General features: G+C 40.0%; 1 protein-coding gene across 1 annotated transcript; it reads left to right on the forward strand.

Moving 5' to 3' along the window:
- The first annotated feature begins 12,518 nt into the window (after positions 1-12,518).
- On the forward strand, positions 12,519-15,061 carry MSGN1 (mesogenin 1). Its single transcript, XM_017744932.1, has one exon. It carries the CDS (start codon positions 13,672-13,674, stop codon positions 14,185-14,187), a length of 516 nt encoding a protein of 171 aa, XP_017600421.1. The 5' UTR covers positions 12,519-13,671; the 3' UTR covers positions 14,188-15,061.
- The last annotated feature ends 2,682 nt before the right edge of the window (positions 15,062-17,743 follow it).

The following is a 17,743-nucleotide window of genomic DNA, read 5'->3' on the forward strand; positions in this document are numbered from 1 at the left end:
GAAGGAACTGTGAGTGTGGTCTGGTTTGGATAATTTCCTGGGCAAACTAGATGAACTCTTACATGCTGGCTTCTTCCCCCATCCCAACATCCCAGTGTTGGCCTGGCAGTGACACCACATAATAACAGACAGACAGGATAAGCCCAACCCTAGAAACAGTCCAAGTTTTATCTGCTGCAAGAACATGAAATTTTTGGCCCCGTTTGAGGATGAGTTCAGGCTGTCTTCTAGTCCAGCAGAAATGCCAGGTCCCAGAGCAGCTTTAGCCTTTAAGCCTCTCTGTCTCTCAGCCCACTGCAATGAGCTGTAAACATTTTCTTTGAACCTTCTGCACTAGAGAGTTTGCTGCTTGATCTACATCTGTGTGGGAAAGAGCCCTGAACTTGGTCTCAGAATCCCCAAAACCTGGGGTTTAATGGAACAAAGGGCTTCAAGAGTGACAGCCACATGCATACCTACTGTATAGGTATAGGGGCTGTATAGGACTATATCTCCAGACTAATGTACTGCTAGTTTTTCTAATTATTGAATGGCTTCTTTACCAAATCAGACCTGCCAGTTAGAAATGTGGAATATAGTCTGATTTCTGCTAATTAGTGCCATGCCTTCCTGATGGAAAGAAATTGGCAGTGGCTCTGCTAACAGTCTGCTGGGCAGCCAGCTCACATGGGCTTCCCTGAGCTGTGATGTGGGTTGTCTTTGGCTGTCAGTCACACCAAACAATACGGTGGGTGCAGGAGGGGTACGTGAGTATGTAAAAGTGTTGCCTTCTCAAAAAACTGAGAAAGGTGATGCTGATATTGCAGAGAAGTTTAGGAAATACAGCAGAAGAGCAGGAAATACTACAGTGGGGTGGCATAGGGCATATATGAATCCTGAATTCCCGAGCACTTGTGTTGCCAGATTTGGTACAACTCCCTGGGAAAGCCTAAGGCATGCAGATCAGCAACTCTGCCTTTGTACAAACCCAGCCAAAATGTTGTCCTCCCTGTGTATGGCTCCTACAACAATTTTTAGTGCAGCATGCACAGCCCAACATCTGCTCCTGCTTTTCTATTGCCTTTTAACCTGGAAAATACGAGCTTTTACAGCATGGTTTCTGTATTTATTATTTATCATGAGATGTGTGAGATTTGTAGGTGTCCTTCCTATCAAGTCCAAGGGAAGGTGATGGGTTTGTGCTCACACATCTCCAAGCAGAAATACACCTTTGTTCTGGTGTCTACTGAAATGCCATCATCAAAGAGGATGTCCCTTCGTTTCCATTCCTAAAAATCCCTAATCTTCTTGCAGATTGCTTAGAATTTGCAAGAAAGATATTTAGGAAAAGTTGTAGCCTCGTGATTTTTGTTTGTTATTTGTAAAGAAATACTGTTTTCAGTTGATGGCATATTATTATTTTCCCCCAGTATTACAGTCAGTTGCTACCTGTTATGGCTTTTGGTATGGTAATGGTAAAACTCATAGAATATGTTGTTCTGCTATTCTGTTTAAGAATATTCATTTTAGCAATACCAGAAGAAAAAACTACAATAATCACATAGATAAGAGGTTATCGTGGTTTGACGCAGAGATTCTGAGAAATAATAATGAAAGCAAGCAGAATGAACAGTGGCATTTTCTATTTGGGGTTGGTGGTGGGCTTTTTCAGCTTCAAAGGCCAAGTTTCTATTTACCAAACAAACCTTTATCCAGAACCTTCTACTCCAGGACCTTCCACATTGTAATCTCTGGTGTTAGTGGTTTGGAAAGTGGACTGAAAACTATTTTGTAATAATCCATTGATTTCTGTATAACAACCTAGCATATTTAATAAAAATTTTTTAAAAGGCCACTAATTCTTTGCTTGTTCTGTTATCTACAGCTCACCACTGAGGTCTTACAGACAGAATGTTCCTCTCCCAACGATGATAAGCTGAAGAATATAACTGTAAAATGGGCATGTGGCTCTGGCATTGAAAATGTTTGAATTTTTACAGAGAACTGAACAAATCCATCAAGAATATTATATTTCTTCAAATAATAGTGGTGTGTATCTTGCAAAAACTTCTTTGTCATAATATATCTACCTTGTAAGATAACAGCAATTTAAGTGTGGGATTTTTTTTCTTTTCTATTACAAAACCAAACAGTTTGTGCTGGGAAGCCATAAGTTACAGATTCAGAAAAAAATGCTATCAACAGTCATTAGTGTCTTACAATGGCCAGGCTACTCTCACCACAGAAGCCAAAGACTTGGAACTGCGTTGAGATGTCAGTGAACAGGGAGATTTCAAAGCTGTAGGGTCCTCATCCATTGTGAGAAAGAAACAAGCCTGACACTGCAGAAAATTCCTGGGCAGCACAGAAGAAAGTAGATTACACACTATCTAAGAACAGGAAAGGCATCCCATTTCTTCGAAGCCTGCAAACCTTGAGGAAACTCACAAACTGTCAGGCCGACGGATTTATTACAGGCCTGCAACCGGGTTGCATGTGAAGGACTGAACAGAGATTCTCACACTAATATAAGTACTGTCTTAACTCTGCAATAAACAGATTCATTTTGCTCTCAGCTTGTGAGTCTTGCATTCATATGTCACAATCCATGTGGGTGTCCATATGACCTTGTACAGCCCTCTTGTATGGAAATCTTACAACCTTGTTACTCACCCTGGGGAAAAGACCTGAGTTTGTATCTGTGATTAACTGCTGTTATAACTTGGAATATAACCCATGTAAGTGACTGTGGCAGGATGAATGTGTCAGAGGGGGAATATATTAAAAATCTGACCAACAGAAGAGCCAGTGAGGTACAAAGTGCCAATGGTGGAGGATAGAAGTTACCAGCACAGATTTCTGGGAAGTCTCACCAGACCCACACGAGGACACCTTCTGAAAACACTTACAGAGCTCAGGGTCCCCAGCCAGCTCCCCTCAGACACTACCTTGTCCAACCCAATCAAGAGCTTTCTGAAAGCAGCCTACCCTCTTTCAAGTTCCAAATAAAGTTCCCTTAACAAAGCCTCTCTGCAGATGATCATTTAAGAAAATACAGTGCTAGGATTTTCTCTTATAAATAAAGTATATTGCGATTTATAAACTCTGGGGTTTATAACTCTTGCTCTTCTAGTCAATTAGATTGTTCAAATATTCTATTACATCACTGAAACTATCCATAAAAAAACCCCAAGACATAGTACCTCTTAGGAAAGTAATTATGTTTGCAGAATGACAGCCAAAAGTAAAGATGGGTACAGCATCTATCTGGAGAACACACAGTTTAGGAAGTGCACATTAAAAAATTCCCCTAAATGAGATTCAAGTTGAGAAGCCAGTTGATAATTGCTATTATATCAATCACAGTAGCTCATAGTTTGGCAATGAAAAGGAGTGGTTTATTGTAAGTGCTCTTTTATTAATCTATTGTCACAGATCTCACTTTAATAGCAACATTTCGTGATCACATATTTTATTTATGGATAATTTGAAGAATCTGTTATGCAGATATTCGGATTAGTGGGCTATCAAACCATTAGCCAAATAAATCTAAAGGTAATAAAACTCACAGGAAGATAGATGGCTTTCTTTTTCTTGTTCTTTTCAGCTAATTCAGGCTAATTTAAGCCTTTCACAGAATGGTGATAATGAAGGATTTGTTCTCAGCAGCATTATGGAAGGTGATTTACATTTGAAAGTTTGACACATTTATACGCCTTTGATCTTTTCCCCTCAGCGCTTGTGCCCCTGGCCAGACACCTACATGCACATTTTGCCAGGTGGAAGATCTTGGAGCAAAAGCAGCTCTGAGAGTCACTCTGAAGATGTACACTAGAAAAAAATAATTAAACTATTTGTGTCCAAAAAGTATTTTATTGCTGAATTTGAGTTGTCTTTATATAACACTAGAAATAAATACATTGAGACATCTTTTATTAGAGTTTATTTTAAATTAGAGAAAGTCCTAACGGAAAATTTTAAAGAATACAGTCTGATGGCCCACTAGCTATTAAGATTGGCTTATTCTATAGGTTTGAATTTATTATTGAAAGGACCTTCTTGCTGCAGGACACTTGAAGAATTTTGATGCCAAGTAAACCCGAGAAAAGACTGTGGCAGCCATGGATCCACTTATTAAATATTATTTATATTTTTGTTTTGCTGAAAACGCCCAAAAAATTAACTCTCTGGTCAAGAGAGCTATCTTTGGGTTGAAAGAGGAAGCCTTGAAAAAAAATCAGGGTGTTACTGGCACCATGAGCATGTGCAAGCATAATCAAACACACAACCCTAGGATACATAAAATATGTTCTTAATATTTACTATTTGACCCGAAAATAAATAGGGAGTCTAAGGATTCAGTAGGAATATAGCTGAGTATTTGAAACAGGGCTATTGTATTCCTCATGATTCTTTAAAATTCCATGTAACTTGCTGATTCTTCTGCTGGATCATAATGATGAATTCCAGGTGTGTGAGCCAGTGCCTCATTTCATTCTCGTCTCAGATTTGATTCCTCAAGTAGTCTGAGTTCACTAATTAAAAATCCCCTGGATGAAATTCCTTCCTGTGCCATTAGCAAATGATATTTCTACAGATTGAGGTTTTCCTCTGAAAGAATATAAGGCTTGGTAGGTTCCTTGGAGGAGGACAGCCAGTCCGATCTCAGGAAAACTCCAAGGATGGAGGTGTCTGGCCAAATAGCCTCAGGCTCTGGGTTTTATTTGGGAGGATGCGGCTCACCACCCCAGAATACTCGGTCTTTTTAAAGCTGTGTAATGAGTATTGATTAGCCATTGTCTGGAGTACACTGGAAGCAGCAGGGACTATGTAAATGTTAGCTTACTTTGGATGCACATCAGTAGGGAAGCCCCAATAGCCCTTCTGAGTCCCTGGGGATTTTTTTTTTCCTCCGTCTCCTTTAAAAGATGCTCCTTCAATCTAAGAGTTAACTTCACGCTGAATGTACTTGAAAATTCAGTTCCCGGTACATTTTGTTCTTCAAAAGAGAACGCCATCCATCTGTGTTACTTTGCTTTCAACTCATCACAGAATGTCAGATAAGAGCCGAGAGACTGATGAATGCGCGTCCCAGCCTGACAGGGCAGGTCAATGTCAGGGAAATCAACGTTTTCCTCTTTTTTTCTTTTTTTTCCTTTTTTTTTTTTTTTCTTCTTTGTTTTTATTTTTGCTACAACCCATTTGCCACTATTTACTATAGAGAATCACTTCTCTGGAAGCCCAACTGGTTTTAAGCAGTATCAACTGGAGAATTTAGATTTAATTGCTTGCTATTTCCGTCTCCATTTTATACAGTCTTTAAGCTGACCGCTGTGGTGGGCACTATAGAGATCTCTGCAGAGAGGTAATCCCTGACCTGACACAGCCTGGATCCGATGAAGGGAGAGATTTGGGGGAGCAAGAGCAGAAGACAGAGTCTCTTTGTGATCATGCAGGTCAGTGGCAGGGCTAGAAGGGGACACTGGTGACCTGATTTCCTGTCCTGATTGTGCTGTCTCTACAGACAGTGCTTTACTGTTTTCCCTGGATTGCAGCAAACTGGATCCTAAGAGAGTGGAGCTGCAGCCAGGACCAGCTGCCTCCTGGATTTGCATACCTGCTGTTGTGAGATCTACCTGCTTATTCATGCATGCACCGCTTTTACACATCCCAATTACCATTAACTAAGCAGGAACTCAGGCAGGGTGCAAAACAGATGTCTGTGTTTCTTCACAGTGATGGGGACAGCAGCACACAGCTAAATGGGCTCTCAAAATGAAGGCAATCTAAGGGTTTGATTGGTAATCCTTTTTTCCCCTCTAGTTCTACATTTTACTTTCTTTTTGTTTGACCTGATAGATTCGTAAGTTTGACTTAATGGCCCATACATAAGTATTCCTGGTAGGAGTTTAGGTTTTTTACTTTCTTCTGTGTTTAAAAATAGAAATAAAAATAATATAATAGTTTTCTGAACAGCAATGACCTAAAGTAAATTATTTTTTTCAAATTTACAACCTTAACTGAGTCCCTATCTGTAAGTATATACTATAATTATATAACTACTTGATAAGCTGTGCTTAGAACTGCCTGAAAAACCTGTTTCAAGTGGATAATTGTTTCCTTCTTCTAACGTTGACTATATCCATGCAACTGAGTAGATACAGATGTATGATTTATATGAGCAGGGGATGTCAAGAAAAGGCATTGTTTTCTACTGCCGATACCAAGAAGAATCAAAAAGAGTGAGACGCAGAAAATGAAGTGGATGAAACCTTAAAGAAAGAGAGAGAGTGAGAGAGAGAAATTAAATGATAAAGAAGAAAAGGAATAATATTTAGTGATAGATGGGACAAGCTAGGGGTAGAAAAATTGATAAGAGGTGGAAAATAAAAGTTGATCATGAGGTAGAGAGAAGGAGCAGGGTCTTCAGTGGTAGAGAACACAGACCTCTGCACTATGACCTTGTAACCCAAACACAACTGTCCAAAAATCTAATCAAGCAGAAAAAATATCTGTGTCTTCTATCACCAGCAGGAAACCTATAGAGCATCACTGAAAGGTCAAAGGATTTTAAGACTCAGAAATTGTGTTTGCTGCCTCTTTCTTTCAGTGTGAACTCCTGCAAAGAGCTTGGTTACTCTTCTTTTCACCTCCTATCAGGTAGTTGCAGGCAGTGATAAGGCCTGCCCTGGGCAGACCCAGCTCCCTTGCCCTCTGCCCACACACCACATTCGCTGGTCCCCTGGCCAGCTTGGTGACCCTTCCCTGGACTTGCTCCAGTGTTTCAACCCACCAGACTTCCCCAGTCTTCTGAGAAGCTGCCTCCTGGATTATCTCCCTGAGCCTGTGCTGCTCAGGGAGATTATCCCCACAGCACAGGGATTTGCCTTTGCTTTCTTTGCACATCCCAAGGCTGCTCCCAGATAATTTTCTCCAGTCCCTCTGATGAAAGCTCTGCTCTCCAAGAGATTAACCACTACCCACATTTCAATACCATTTGAAAACCTTTGCATATGCAGCATTACCTATAAAAAATGTGAACAATTTTACTCAAATATATTCATGGGACTGTTTTAAGACTGAGTGTAATTCAGTAGGCAAAATTAATGGACGCATCCTGAGCAAATGCAAAAAAAAATCCCCAAATTAACACCCCTTTCAGATTCTGCCTGAAGGACAGACTTGGTATTTTTTGATGGGATTGAATGTGATGAAAATTAAGATTTAGCAACTTGCCAAGAAATTTGTGATTGCAGTTTGAAGTCAATGGCCCCCACCCGCTGGCTAACGACGTGCCCTGAAAGGTGCTCAAACAGACACACAGGATTTTATTTCAGAATGTAAAATATGTAAGTGCTAAATAAAATGTTTAATCTAACACTTGTATGTTGTCTCTTATCCAGACTATTGATCCATTTTATAATTATTAAACTGAACTGCAGGCTATGCCCAGAGCATAACTTCATTTAGCACGGAGATGAAACATGGCTTCTGTCAGCAGCACAGAGAAATTCAGCACATCAGTGCTAGGATGCGGGGGAGGAAGAAATGAGCAGTTACTGATGAGGAGGTTCAGTGGACAAAAAGCAACAGCCTGAGCTGAAGTATAATCAAAGCAACTGAAAAATAGCTCCCTTCACAAACAGCCAGCTTCAGCTCTGCAACTCGACTACAAATAGTCACAACTGAGCTTTTAATGCAATTTTCCTGGCTATTGGAATTTCTTATAAGATTTACCTAGTTTTGGAAAATTCGTCATGTTGCAAAATGAATGCATGAAAACCCATTTTAATATCTGAAAAGCAAGAGTACAAACCTTAGGTGCTATTGCAGTTTTTTAATAAGGCCTGTGAAACCACTGTTACACATGGTTCATCCCACCGTCCATGGGACAGAAGAAGAAACACTTGGGGAAAAAATATATTGTACTTCACAATTTATTAAATTTGAATGTATGCTTTTCGATAGGGAAGGAGGCATTGCTGATCTTGAAATATTTGCAACAGGTAACCCTCCACATCTCCCATGAAAAACTGAGATATATCCACTCCATTACAGCAGACAGCAGTTTTTAAAACTAAAAGTGAAAGCTGATATAATTAAGCTGCACTAAGTGATGATAGAGTTCTCCTGCAGAAACAGCTTCTATTATTTTGATAATATCTGTTACTTCTCATTTCTGAGCAAAATGAATCTTATTAGGCTCTCCTTCCCCCCCCCAGCTTTGCCCTTTCCTTCTGGCTGAAGTAGCCAGTGGACATTAAAGACCAACCACACAGTCAAACCTCCTTTCAACTTCTGTTAACAGGGGTATTAAAAAGACATTCCTAAATATCAGCTGAAAACCACTAGGTAATAAACTCTCTACTTAAAAGGTGGGTAGGTGTAAATTCCACATGTAGGGCTTTTCATCTGGGAAGCCAGTTGCTTGGAGATCAGATGTTTTAAATGAATTGCAGACCTGATGTCACTTGTCAGTCGATGGAGGCTGACACTATTTGGAGGATCAAATACCTTACATTTGAGGATGTAAAGCAAATAGATAAGTCTGATCCTGCCAGGCTAACACACCAGAGAGATGCTTGTTCACTATGCAAGGCTCTGAAGAAATCAGTGATACTCACTTGACTGTTTCTTCTTCATGAGCAGGGTCCAGTTTGGACATTTTGGAGTTGAGAACATTGAAGGTTTTAAATGTTTATGGCAGGATTTTTTAACAGCACTAGAACCAGCCTAATTCTGGTCTTACGAGAAATTGATAAAAATATTATCTCTTGTGCTAGCCACAGGTTTGCTTGGCCAAAGATGGTCTAATTGTTTAATAACAATTAGACATCCAATTTACACTTCATTTTTAATGATTGTAGTAAGGGTTTTGGGCTCCTTCTCTTAGGGCTGGACTAAGAAATTGTCCTTGTTCTCTTACTGCCTTCCTTCTGTCTGGGAATTGTAAGTGGCTATGCATCTGCATTCTTTGGCATATTGACCTCAAAAACCCCCAAAGACATGGATTTGTTGACCAGCTTGCTTATTTAGAAGTATTATTTGTTTCAGTTGAGGTTAGACCCAGATTAAATGTTCTTCCACAAGTAGGAAGGAAGCTTCAAAGTCTAAAAATTCTAATAAAAAAAAAATTCTTCTTTCCAAATTGAGGCTAAACCTTAAAAAGGAGAGAGTCATTGTCTGGTGGTTAATGTGACTCTGGATAACAAATGTGGTGGATCCTTTCCTTCCTTTATTGCTGGCTTGGGTGTAAACAGAGGTGTTCAACACTGTTTTTCAGAAGTGTCGAACACCTGCTGCGTCTGCTGAAGTTAGTGAGACCTGCAGCTGCTTGCCCACATTTTATATGTGGCGATTGACTCCTTGTCCAGGATGGCCACAGCCACCTCTGCAGCGAGCAGGCAGCTTTGCAGCCAATACTTGGGAAACCTCTTGTAAAGTAGGAGGTGAAGTGACTTTAAAAGCTTTTGGGAGATGTATTTTTTTTTTTTCACTTTCCAAGCTTTAAGATGAGGCTGTGTCATCCAAGTGCTCTACAAGGATATTACTGAGCTGCTTCTTGTAAAAAATAAGCCTAGACTTCTGTCCTAATTATAAAGGAGGCTGACTGTGATGGGATTAGTGTTATTTAAACACATTTATCCATGTTTACTCTGTTTCAGCCTGCATTCTTCCCAGCTAACATAATTTTTTTTGCTCACTGTCTGTTTCTCCTACCAAAATCACACTCTGGTGGAAATACATTCTAATACAGAAAGAAAGATTAGATCAGTTGTAAATTACTGTACACAAAAATGCATTTTTTTACCATACGTAATTGTGGCATATTATCTGGATTTCTTACTTTAAAAATTTAAAAATTTTCTATGCCATGGGTAGTTTGAGTTTTTTCAAATGGAAATTTTTTTTCTCCTTTTATGCATCTATGTTCCTGTAATGGATTCAAAAATATGAGCAGGGAACATTTAATTCTAAAGGAGATGAAGATTGAGATGTTAGCCTTTGTACTGCAGAATAGATTATTGAAACGGAAATCCAAACTACTGGTCAAGAAGAAAATGCCTTATCCTTTTTTGCCAGTTCATCTTTCATTGGTGTTAGCCTTGTATCTCACTTTCCTTCAATGTTGTGACATTATTAATGGACAAAAAGGAAATTCCTAAAATTTGCAGGAGGCAGAATAAAATAAAGATCGCAAAACTTCTTTTTTTTTTCTTTTGCTGTGAATTTACTGTCTAAGAAGAGGCCACCTGAAATACTAGACTTTCTTAGCACTTTAATGAGAGCACCCAATTGTCATAGGGTATAGAAAAATAAACCTGGTATCCAGCCTGTAGCCTTGCATTCCTCTGTATGATACTTTTTAAAGTGTTATAACACTAAGAACTGTTCTCATTGATTTTTGCCGGTTATAATTGTCTCTACTTTGCCAGATAATTTCCTAAGTGAGAATTCTCATACTTGTGGGTGCAAATGTCCAAATCTAACTAATCCAAGAACAGCTACATACCATGAGACTCTACTGACTTATGCAGGCTGTGGATCGCACCAGGATCATGGAGAGATATTACACAGCTTCCCAATTCAGCCAAAACTGAGGCACACTTCATTTGAGTTTGTTTAGGGAACCGGGGGCCTGTGGCTAGAAATGAGTGGCAAGTTTTCCAAACAGAACCTCTGCCTGCATCTCCAACAGCAGAGCAAACAGGGCCACAGCCCCTTCTTTGGCTCTGAAGACGTGTTGTGGCAACTCTTGCTTTAGCCTGGGGAAACCCTTTGCCCACCCCTGTGCCCTCGGTGGCCTCTCCTGGACCACAGTCAGGCAGTGTTTGGGACATAAATAGGTGTGTCCAAGCTAAAACAGTGTCAGGGAGCACGATGGTCATAAAAAGGATGCACAACAACTGCAAGGCATTAACCCCATATTATCTATTAATATAGAAAAGCCTGTAATTTTCTCTTGCTTGTGTAACAGTTTACGAGAGCATAAGCTTATAAGAGCCAGTGATTTTTCATGCAACAAGAGCAGTCATCTACATACTCTCATATCCTGCCTTGGTTGCTCTAAATATTTACTCATAAGATATAAGAAAAGATATAGCTATTGCTATAATTTGCATTCCTCCTCCCTGCCTAACCTCATCTGAATCCCAATATATAAAAGAACATAGAGATGAAATCAGAATGTGTTCATCTGCCATTCACAGCAAAAATCTGTACAAAATCTTGGACATGCACAAAATCTTTTCCTCCCTTGGTGTCTGAGCAACACTTTCTATGGTTTACCCAGAAATTAACTGGTGAAGTACATTATTTACAGTCAGCAAACAAGTGACTTGTTGAAGTTTTTGCTTCTAAATTTGACTGCACTAAATTACCATTTTGTTCCAAAATGAAAATTGCTGCGCAGAACAGTTTTATATGTGCTCACTATGAGTATTTTTTATATATTTATATATTACAAATACATACATTATGTACATGTAGACATGTATATATACATATATACAGACATATATTTGGAAGCTTCTTTTTTCTTTTCACACCCTGACAAAAGTTCTTCCTCTTCCAGCTCCACCCCCTGATATTTTTCTATTTGTAGTCTTTTAACTGCTGTGATAACAGGAAAAACAGAAAAAAGACTGACATGAAATAAGAGCAGGGGACCTGACAAATGGAAAAGACACTATAAACAGAAATATGGGCAGGAAAAAGGAAAAAGAGTGGGACAGAGCAAGTTCCCTATTTATGCAAAATTAGACCTTGTGTCTAACTTATGACATTGTGACCATTGTCGTGGTACTCAATGAAACCATTCAGATCACTGAAGTCACAGAAAATACCTGTCCTTCATATTTCTTAATTTTAGTTTTTAGTAGACATCTCTGCTTCTTAGGACTGTTTCAGGTCATTTTCCTTAAAGAAGGACCAAAGAAGAGCTCAGAAAATGATGGGGTAACCATAAAACAGAAAGCAATTGTGTCTGTGGGAGTTGTGCCCTGAGTTCTTGTGGGAGGTAGATGTCATGATAGTCAAACTATCTCAGTCCAGGCTGAAATGCAAAAATCCTTTACTTTTTGGTACTTTTTCAGAATAAAATCAGTAAGTGTCCCATAAGCTGCCTCTTAATGTTTTGATAACAAACTCATAAAAACTCACAAAAGCTTTCCAGTAACTATGCTGAGTATTGGATTGGGTTTTTTCTGTGTGGTTGTAGTGAGGATTTCACAAAAAGAAGTGGCATGTTCCAGAAAATCTCAGCATGCTTTGGCTCTGTGCCATTCAGAGGCATTCCCTGCCTTTATTTGGAGTGGATTATGGAGCACACAGAGATCGTTACACAGGAGGAAACTCTAAAATAAATCCTGTTTTGATTTTTCCTCTAGGTTGACACTTTCTCACCTTCTTTTTATTATGTATTAGATTTTGCTTCCATTATGTGTCAACACAAAGTCATGGCTGGGAGCTGAGCTGCTCAACAGCTGCAGAGCTCAGGAGTTTTGGACAGTTTTCCTGGCTCTCCTAATGCTTTGTTGTGTGATTTGGGGAAAGGTCCTCCTTGCCTCCACTTATCCATTTTCCCCACAGTAATAGAGAACATTAGTCATCACTGTGAGCTGTACTGAAGTATAGAGATAAAAAGTGCTTGTTATTAATGATATTAATTTATTAAGTTACACATTTTCACTTGAACTGTGTAACATACAACACGGTTGCATTGAATCAGGCTGGAAAAGGGTTTTTTTTGGCAGAAGAACAGATTCCTAGAAGTAGAAAATTTTACAGAAGTAGCTTCTAGTCTTCTCTAACACATATATAATCTGTATATTACTTTGAATTAAATTTCTATGTAAAACATTTATCTCGACCCAAAGCTTATACACTGCATATTTTATTTCTTAAATCTTTCTTTTTAATTACATTTTCTTATTTTTTAATGGGACTTTGATCTTGTTTACAATTACAAATTTCCTTTTTGATTTCCTTTTTTGATGTTTTAAAGTAGCAAATAGAGCTACAAACTGCACAGGAATGCATTGTAGTTCTTTCCTCCTTTCACGTGTTGAAAACCAAAATGATCCTGTTGCATTCTCACGAGAAGGGAAATCCACAGAGCCACAACACTCACAAAATCCAAACAAACCATCTTTGACTTTCACAATTAAGATGCAGATAAGAGACTACCTCAGCAGCAGTGAGCATGGATCACATATTCACTGCTGTAGTGCCATCACATTCAGTCACCCAGAAATCAGGGCTTGACAGCGTAAATTTAAGGTTTGTCTCAGCAACCTATAAATTCTAGATCTGTAAATTGTTTTGTAAAATGGTTAATTTTCTTTTTCCTCTCTCACCACTTTTATCCCCAGTGCAACACTCAATGTAGATGCACCGCCTTAATTGGTTTAGCTGCAAGAAGATAATCTTTTTTTCTCCCTTTCTTGCTGTTGCCTGTTAGCTTAAAGGCTTTTTAGCTGAAGGTTGATAATTATCACTGAGAAAAAACTAGCACATCAGGAGTTCATTTTCTATCTTAGCACTTCTGGTGCTCCTTTGAACTCCTCGCACCAAACCCGTGTTCCCACTCTGTCACTTTCCTCCCTCCATCATAAAAAGGTCTCGGCAGCCGGCGGCTCCCGCCTTTGCTGGTGGACAGAGGGCATTGCTTCTCCCCAGTGCTCCTCCAGCATGGACAAATTGCACGAGACATTGATAAACATGGAAGATGCTTTGGGTTCGGAACATTCCGCCTGCTTATCATCCTGGGACTGGAAAAGCTCTGCTGGGTCTTTCGAGCTGCACCCCATCTCGCCCCCGCACAGCTTGTCCCCGACACCCTCCTTCGAGTCCTACTCCTCGTCCCCTTGTCCGGCGGCCGCAGAGACCCCCTATGGCAGCGGCGGCAGCGGCCTGGTGGGATACGGCCTGGTGGACTTCCCCCCCGCCTACCTGCCCAGCCCCGGGCAGGCCCGGCTGCCCAAGGGCACCAAGGTGCGGATGTCTGCCCAGCGCAGGAGGAAGGCCAGCGAGAGGGAGAAGCTGCGCATGAGGACCTTGGCCGACGCGCTCCACACGCTGCGCAATTACCTGCCCCCCATCTACAGCCAGCGGGGCCAGCCCCTCACCAAAATCCAGACCCTGAAGTACACCATCAAGTACATCAGCGAACTGACCGAGCTCCTCAACAGCGTCAAGCGGGTGTAGAGCCCGCCGGGAGCAGCCGCCGTGGCACGCTCAGGGTCTTTACAAACAAAAAACCATCGAAATTTCTTCCTCGTCGTGCAGTGGGGCAGGGTGTGAGAGAAGGACAGCGCAAGGGAAGGGGAGCCACCGCTGTACGTGGGACGCAATGCTGGAAGGTGATGTAGGATTGCCTGAAAACCTGAGCTGCAGGTTGCTGAGACAGAAGCCTTGCTCTTTGCCTTTTTTTTATTTTACTTTTTTTTCTAAATAAGCTTTTGAGAAATATTAAACCTAGTCTGATACAAAAGTAAAAAAAAAGCCAACTGATCTTCCTAGGATTTACATATCACTGTTCTGACTGATCTTATTTTATAAGGACAATAGTAAATCCATAGGTGTTAAACTGCATTTTAAAAAAATGACAACAACTTTGTAAGAATACTAAGTGTATTGATTTGTAGGCACTTTAATAATAGGATAAGGAAGAACATGTATTTAGTTCAAGTATTGTCTATTTATCCATGTTTCCACTGTACCTAAAAATCAAGAAAATAAGTAATAGTGAGAACATCTTTGCATGTAAACAAATAAATATCAGTGTCATAGTCTGTATCCTGTATTATAAATCTGATTGATAGATAAGTAAAATCTAGTGATGACTGCTAAATATTGCAAATGGAATATAAGCAAACTGACATTTTGTATAGATAAATTGCTGTTAACTCCTCTCTTTATTAATATATACAGAAGTATATAATTTTTCTGTATTTAATGTGTAAAAAAACCCTTCTTCAATGCTGATAAATGATGAAAGGCATTTGTACATCAAATTTCTTGAAGAAATAAGATTAGGTTGAGATATCCTACTCTGACATTAAATAAATTGATTCAGGTTTCACAAAAATGTAAAGTTTTATTCTCAAGGTGTACTGAAATCTAGGGGGGCTCTGGTAATCATGCCATTTTATTAAACCTGTTATTTTATTTAGTCATCAGAGCAGCTGTTTCCTGCAGCGAGTCCCAGTCCTGTAACACACACACACAAAACACTTCCAAAAAAAAAAAGAACCAAAACAACTGAAGATGTAGTTTTGATCTTTAATTACTTTGACTTTCAGCTGATAGGCACCACAGCACCAGAACTATGTACTGCTTTGTAAATCTCATTGCCTGACTGATTCATAAGACTTAACCTATGAAGCAAACCAGAGAGGAGCAAACCTCAGTCGTGGGGAGCTAATTAAGTCATATTAATGTTTTCTGCTGGGGAAGATGTAAGGCATAAAGACAGCAGCAGCTAGAAGGTAACAGATTTGTCTCCCCACAGATCACCATGTCTGTGTGGGGCAGATGGTTTAAGTTTGTGTATAAATCCTGTAGCAGAGCATTGCAAAGCTAAAACTTTATTGCATCCTCTTTTTTTTTTTTCCTTCCCTCTGTTTGTTGGAAAAATACAATCATCTTTGTACATTTTTTCTTCCAAGGATCAGCCTAAGCTAATTCAGTGCTCCTCTCACATGGTATGTGCATATTGGGGCAATCAGAATGAAATCCAGCACTATCCCAAAAAAGCAACTACCCTCAAATTTATGCAACTTGCACTGACACTCAGACAGAACCACATTTAAGCCTATCCTATATGCTTCTGTTTGTACTTAAACCATGTTAGATTTGTTACAGGCTTTAGTGTTTCAGCAAGAATAGAAACAGAAAAATCTTTTAAAGACCTATAAAATTGTCAAATTCAAGATATGAGGTGGCAACACTAATGTCAGCAGAGCATTCCTCAGTGTAAGTCTGTGCAGCTGATCCAGATTTGAGCAGGTTTGCCACATAGCGAAGGTCAATCTGGATCTATTTTGCAAAGGATTGACACAATACCCATGGGACTTTGCACAGAACCATAACTGAAAGCTTGCTCCTGCATTCTTTCTTAAAGACCCAAAAGTCTATTTGTGGGAAGACTTTTAACCTTGTGCTTTAAATGTTCCACACCTGAAACTACAGGTAGAGACTATGATCTGCAGCTATGGCAACCCACAGCATCATGAGTAAAGCAGAGAAACAAGGAGTTAAAAGGATCTGCTTTCATTGTTACTTTATTTATGACCTTGGCTGGTCATCCAGCATTGCTGCCTCAGTTTACCCATCTGCAAACAAAAACTGATAACTGATCTTCTGCTGACAAAGCTGAGCACTGCTGTATGGAGAAAGTGTCCCAGGAGCTGGTACCCTGCACCTTTGAGGAGTGGCTCAGTCAGAATTTCCCATCACCCCCATAAAAGAGGGAGGTAAAGACTCTGAGCTAGCTAGGCTGTAACTTTTTAGGTGCTGGGGGAGTTCCTCTGTCTCCCTGCAAGTCCAAGGTGGAGCTCTAGGTAATCACCAAGGCAAGGCTGTGAGCCTCAGAAGAACATTGTACTGCCTTTGTGTCAGTGAACCAGACCTTGGCTGTGCCTACTCCCTGGCCCCAGCATTCCAGGGATCACTGCCCCAGGCTCTGGTAAGACAGGACTGCCTCACAGCTGACCTTGGGGAAAGAGCTGCACTAAATCACTGTGCCACAGTGGGGCCAAAGCCCACATCCACAATGCAGATAGTTTATTAGAATAGGTTGTACTCATGCACTCCTTTCACCTGTGCGGGGGGTGGGAGCAACTTAGGTGTGAGAAGGTGTGGATAGGAGGAAGAAGTAGGTTTAGTACCTGTCTGTGACTGAGGTTTCCCAGGATAAGTCAGGTTTGTTCCTCCCCTCCCAGAAAGAAATGAATTCTTGCTCTGCCTAACATAAAGCATCTCTATAAGCCCCACCTTTTGTAATTCTTCCCCCCACTTGGCATACATATTTTGCTGATCCAGAGAAAATTATCAGAACTACTGTATTCACAGTACAGAACAGCACAAGGCCTGCTGCTATTAGATGTTGGATTTCATTACTCTCAATAAAATTGAATACAGTTAAGGTTCATCTTCTTTTTCCTTTAGGCCCAGGAGTTTAAGATATCCAAGCAACATGAAAGAGATCAAGCTCCCCACTTAGGGCTATGAGATCTAACATTCAGGACTGTAAGGTCCATAAAGCTGTAGTGAATTCTGACAGCAACACCACAACAGTCTGTAGAAGAGAGGCAAAAATTTGAACCTCAGTCTGAAAAAGTTGCACAAGTCACAGAAGTAGAGAACATATCTCACATAAAAGCACCTTCTCTCAACACAGTATATTAAAAGTAAACACATAAATAAAGCTAAAACAGCTGAAAGGCTATGGCAGAAAAAATAAATTCCACTCTAAGGGATAAAGTTGTTTATCATTCTAAAAAGACACAGGAAAGGGAACTGGGGTTAGTCCTACACAATAAAATTAACTCTTCTGTCCCCAAGAGCTCACCCTTTTGCAGGTTAGCACGTCACTGAAATTCCTTCTAAAGAAATTAGTTAATTGAAATAGATTTTACAACTTCAGGAAAAGCCTTGAGATACAGAAGCCTGGCAACTCGGTTGAACTACTACTCCTTCACTCTCGGTTTACTGATAAGGTGATTACCATCAGTTGCTGCACATAAGTACATTTTTTGCC

This window comes from Corvus brachyrhynchos, unplaced genomic scaffold, assembly GCF_000691975.1.
Source record: "Corvus brachyrhynchos isolate BGI_N302 unplaced genomic scaffold, ASM69197v1 scaffold116, whole genome shotgun sequence".
Lineage (NCBI taxonomy): Eukaryota > Metazoa > Chordata > Aves > Passeriformes > Corvidae > Corvus > Corvus brachyrhynchos.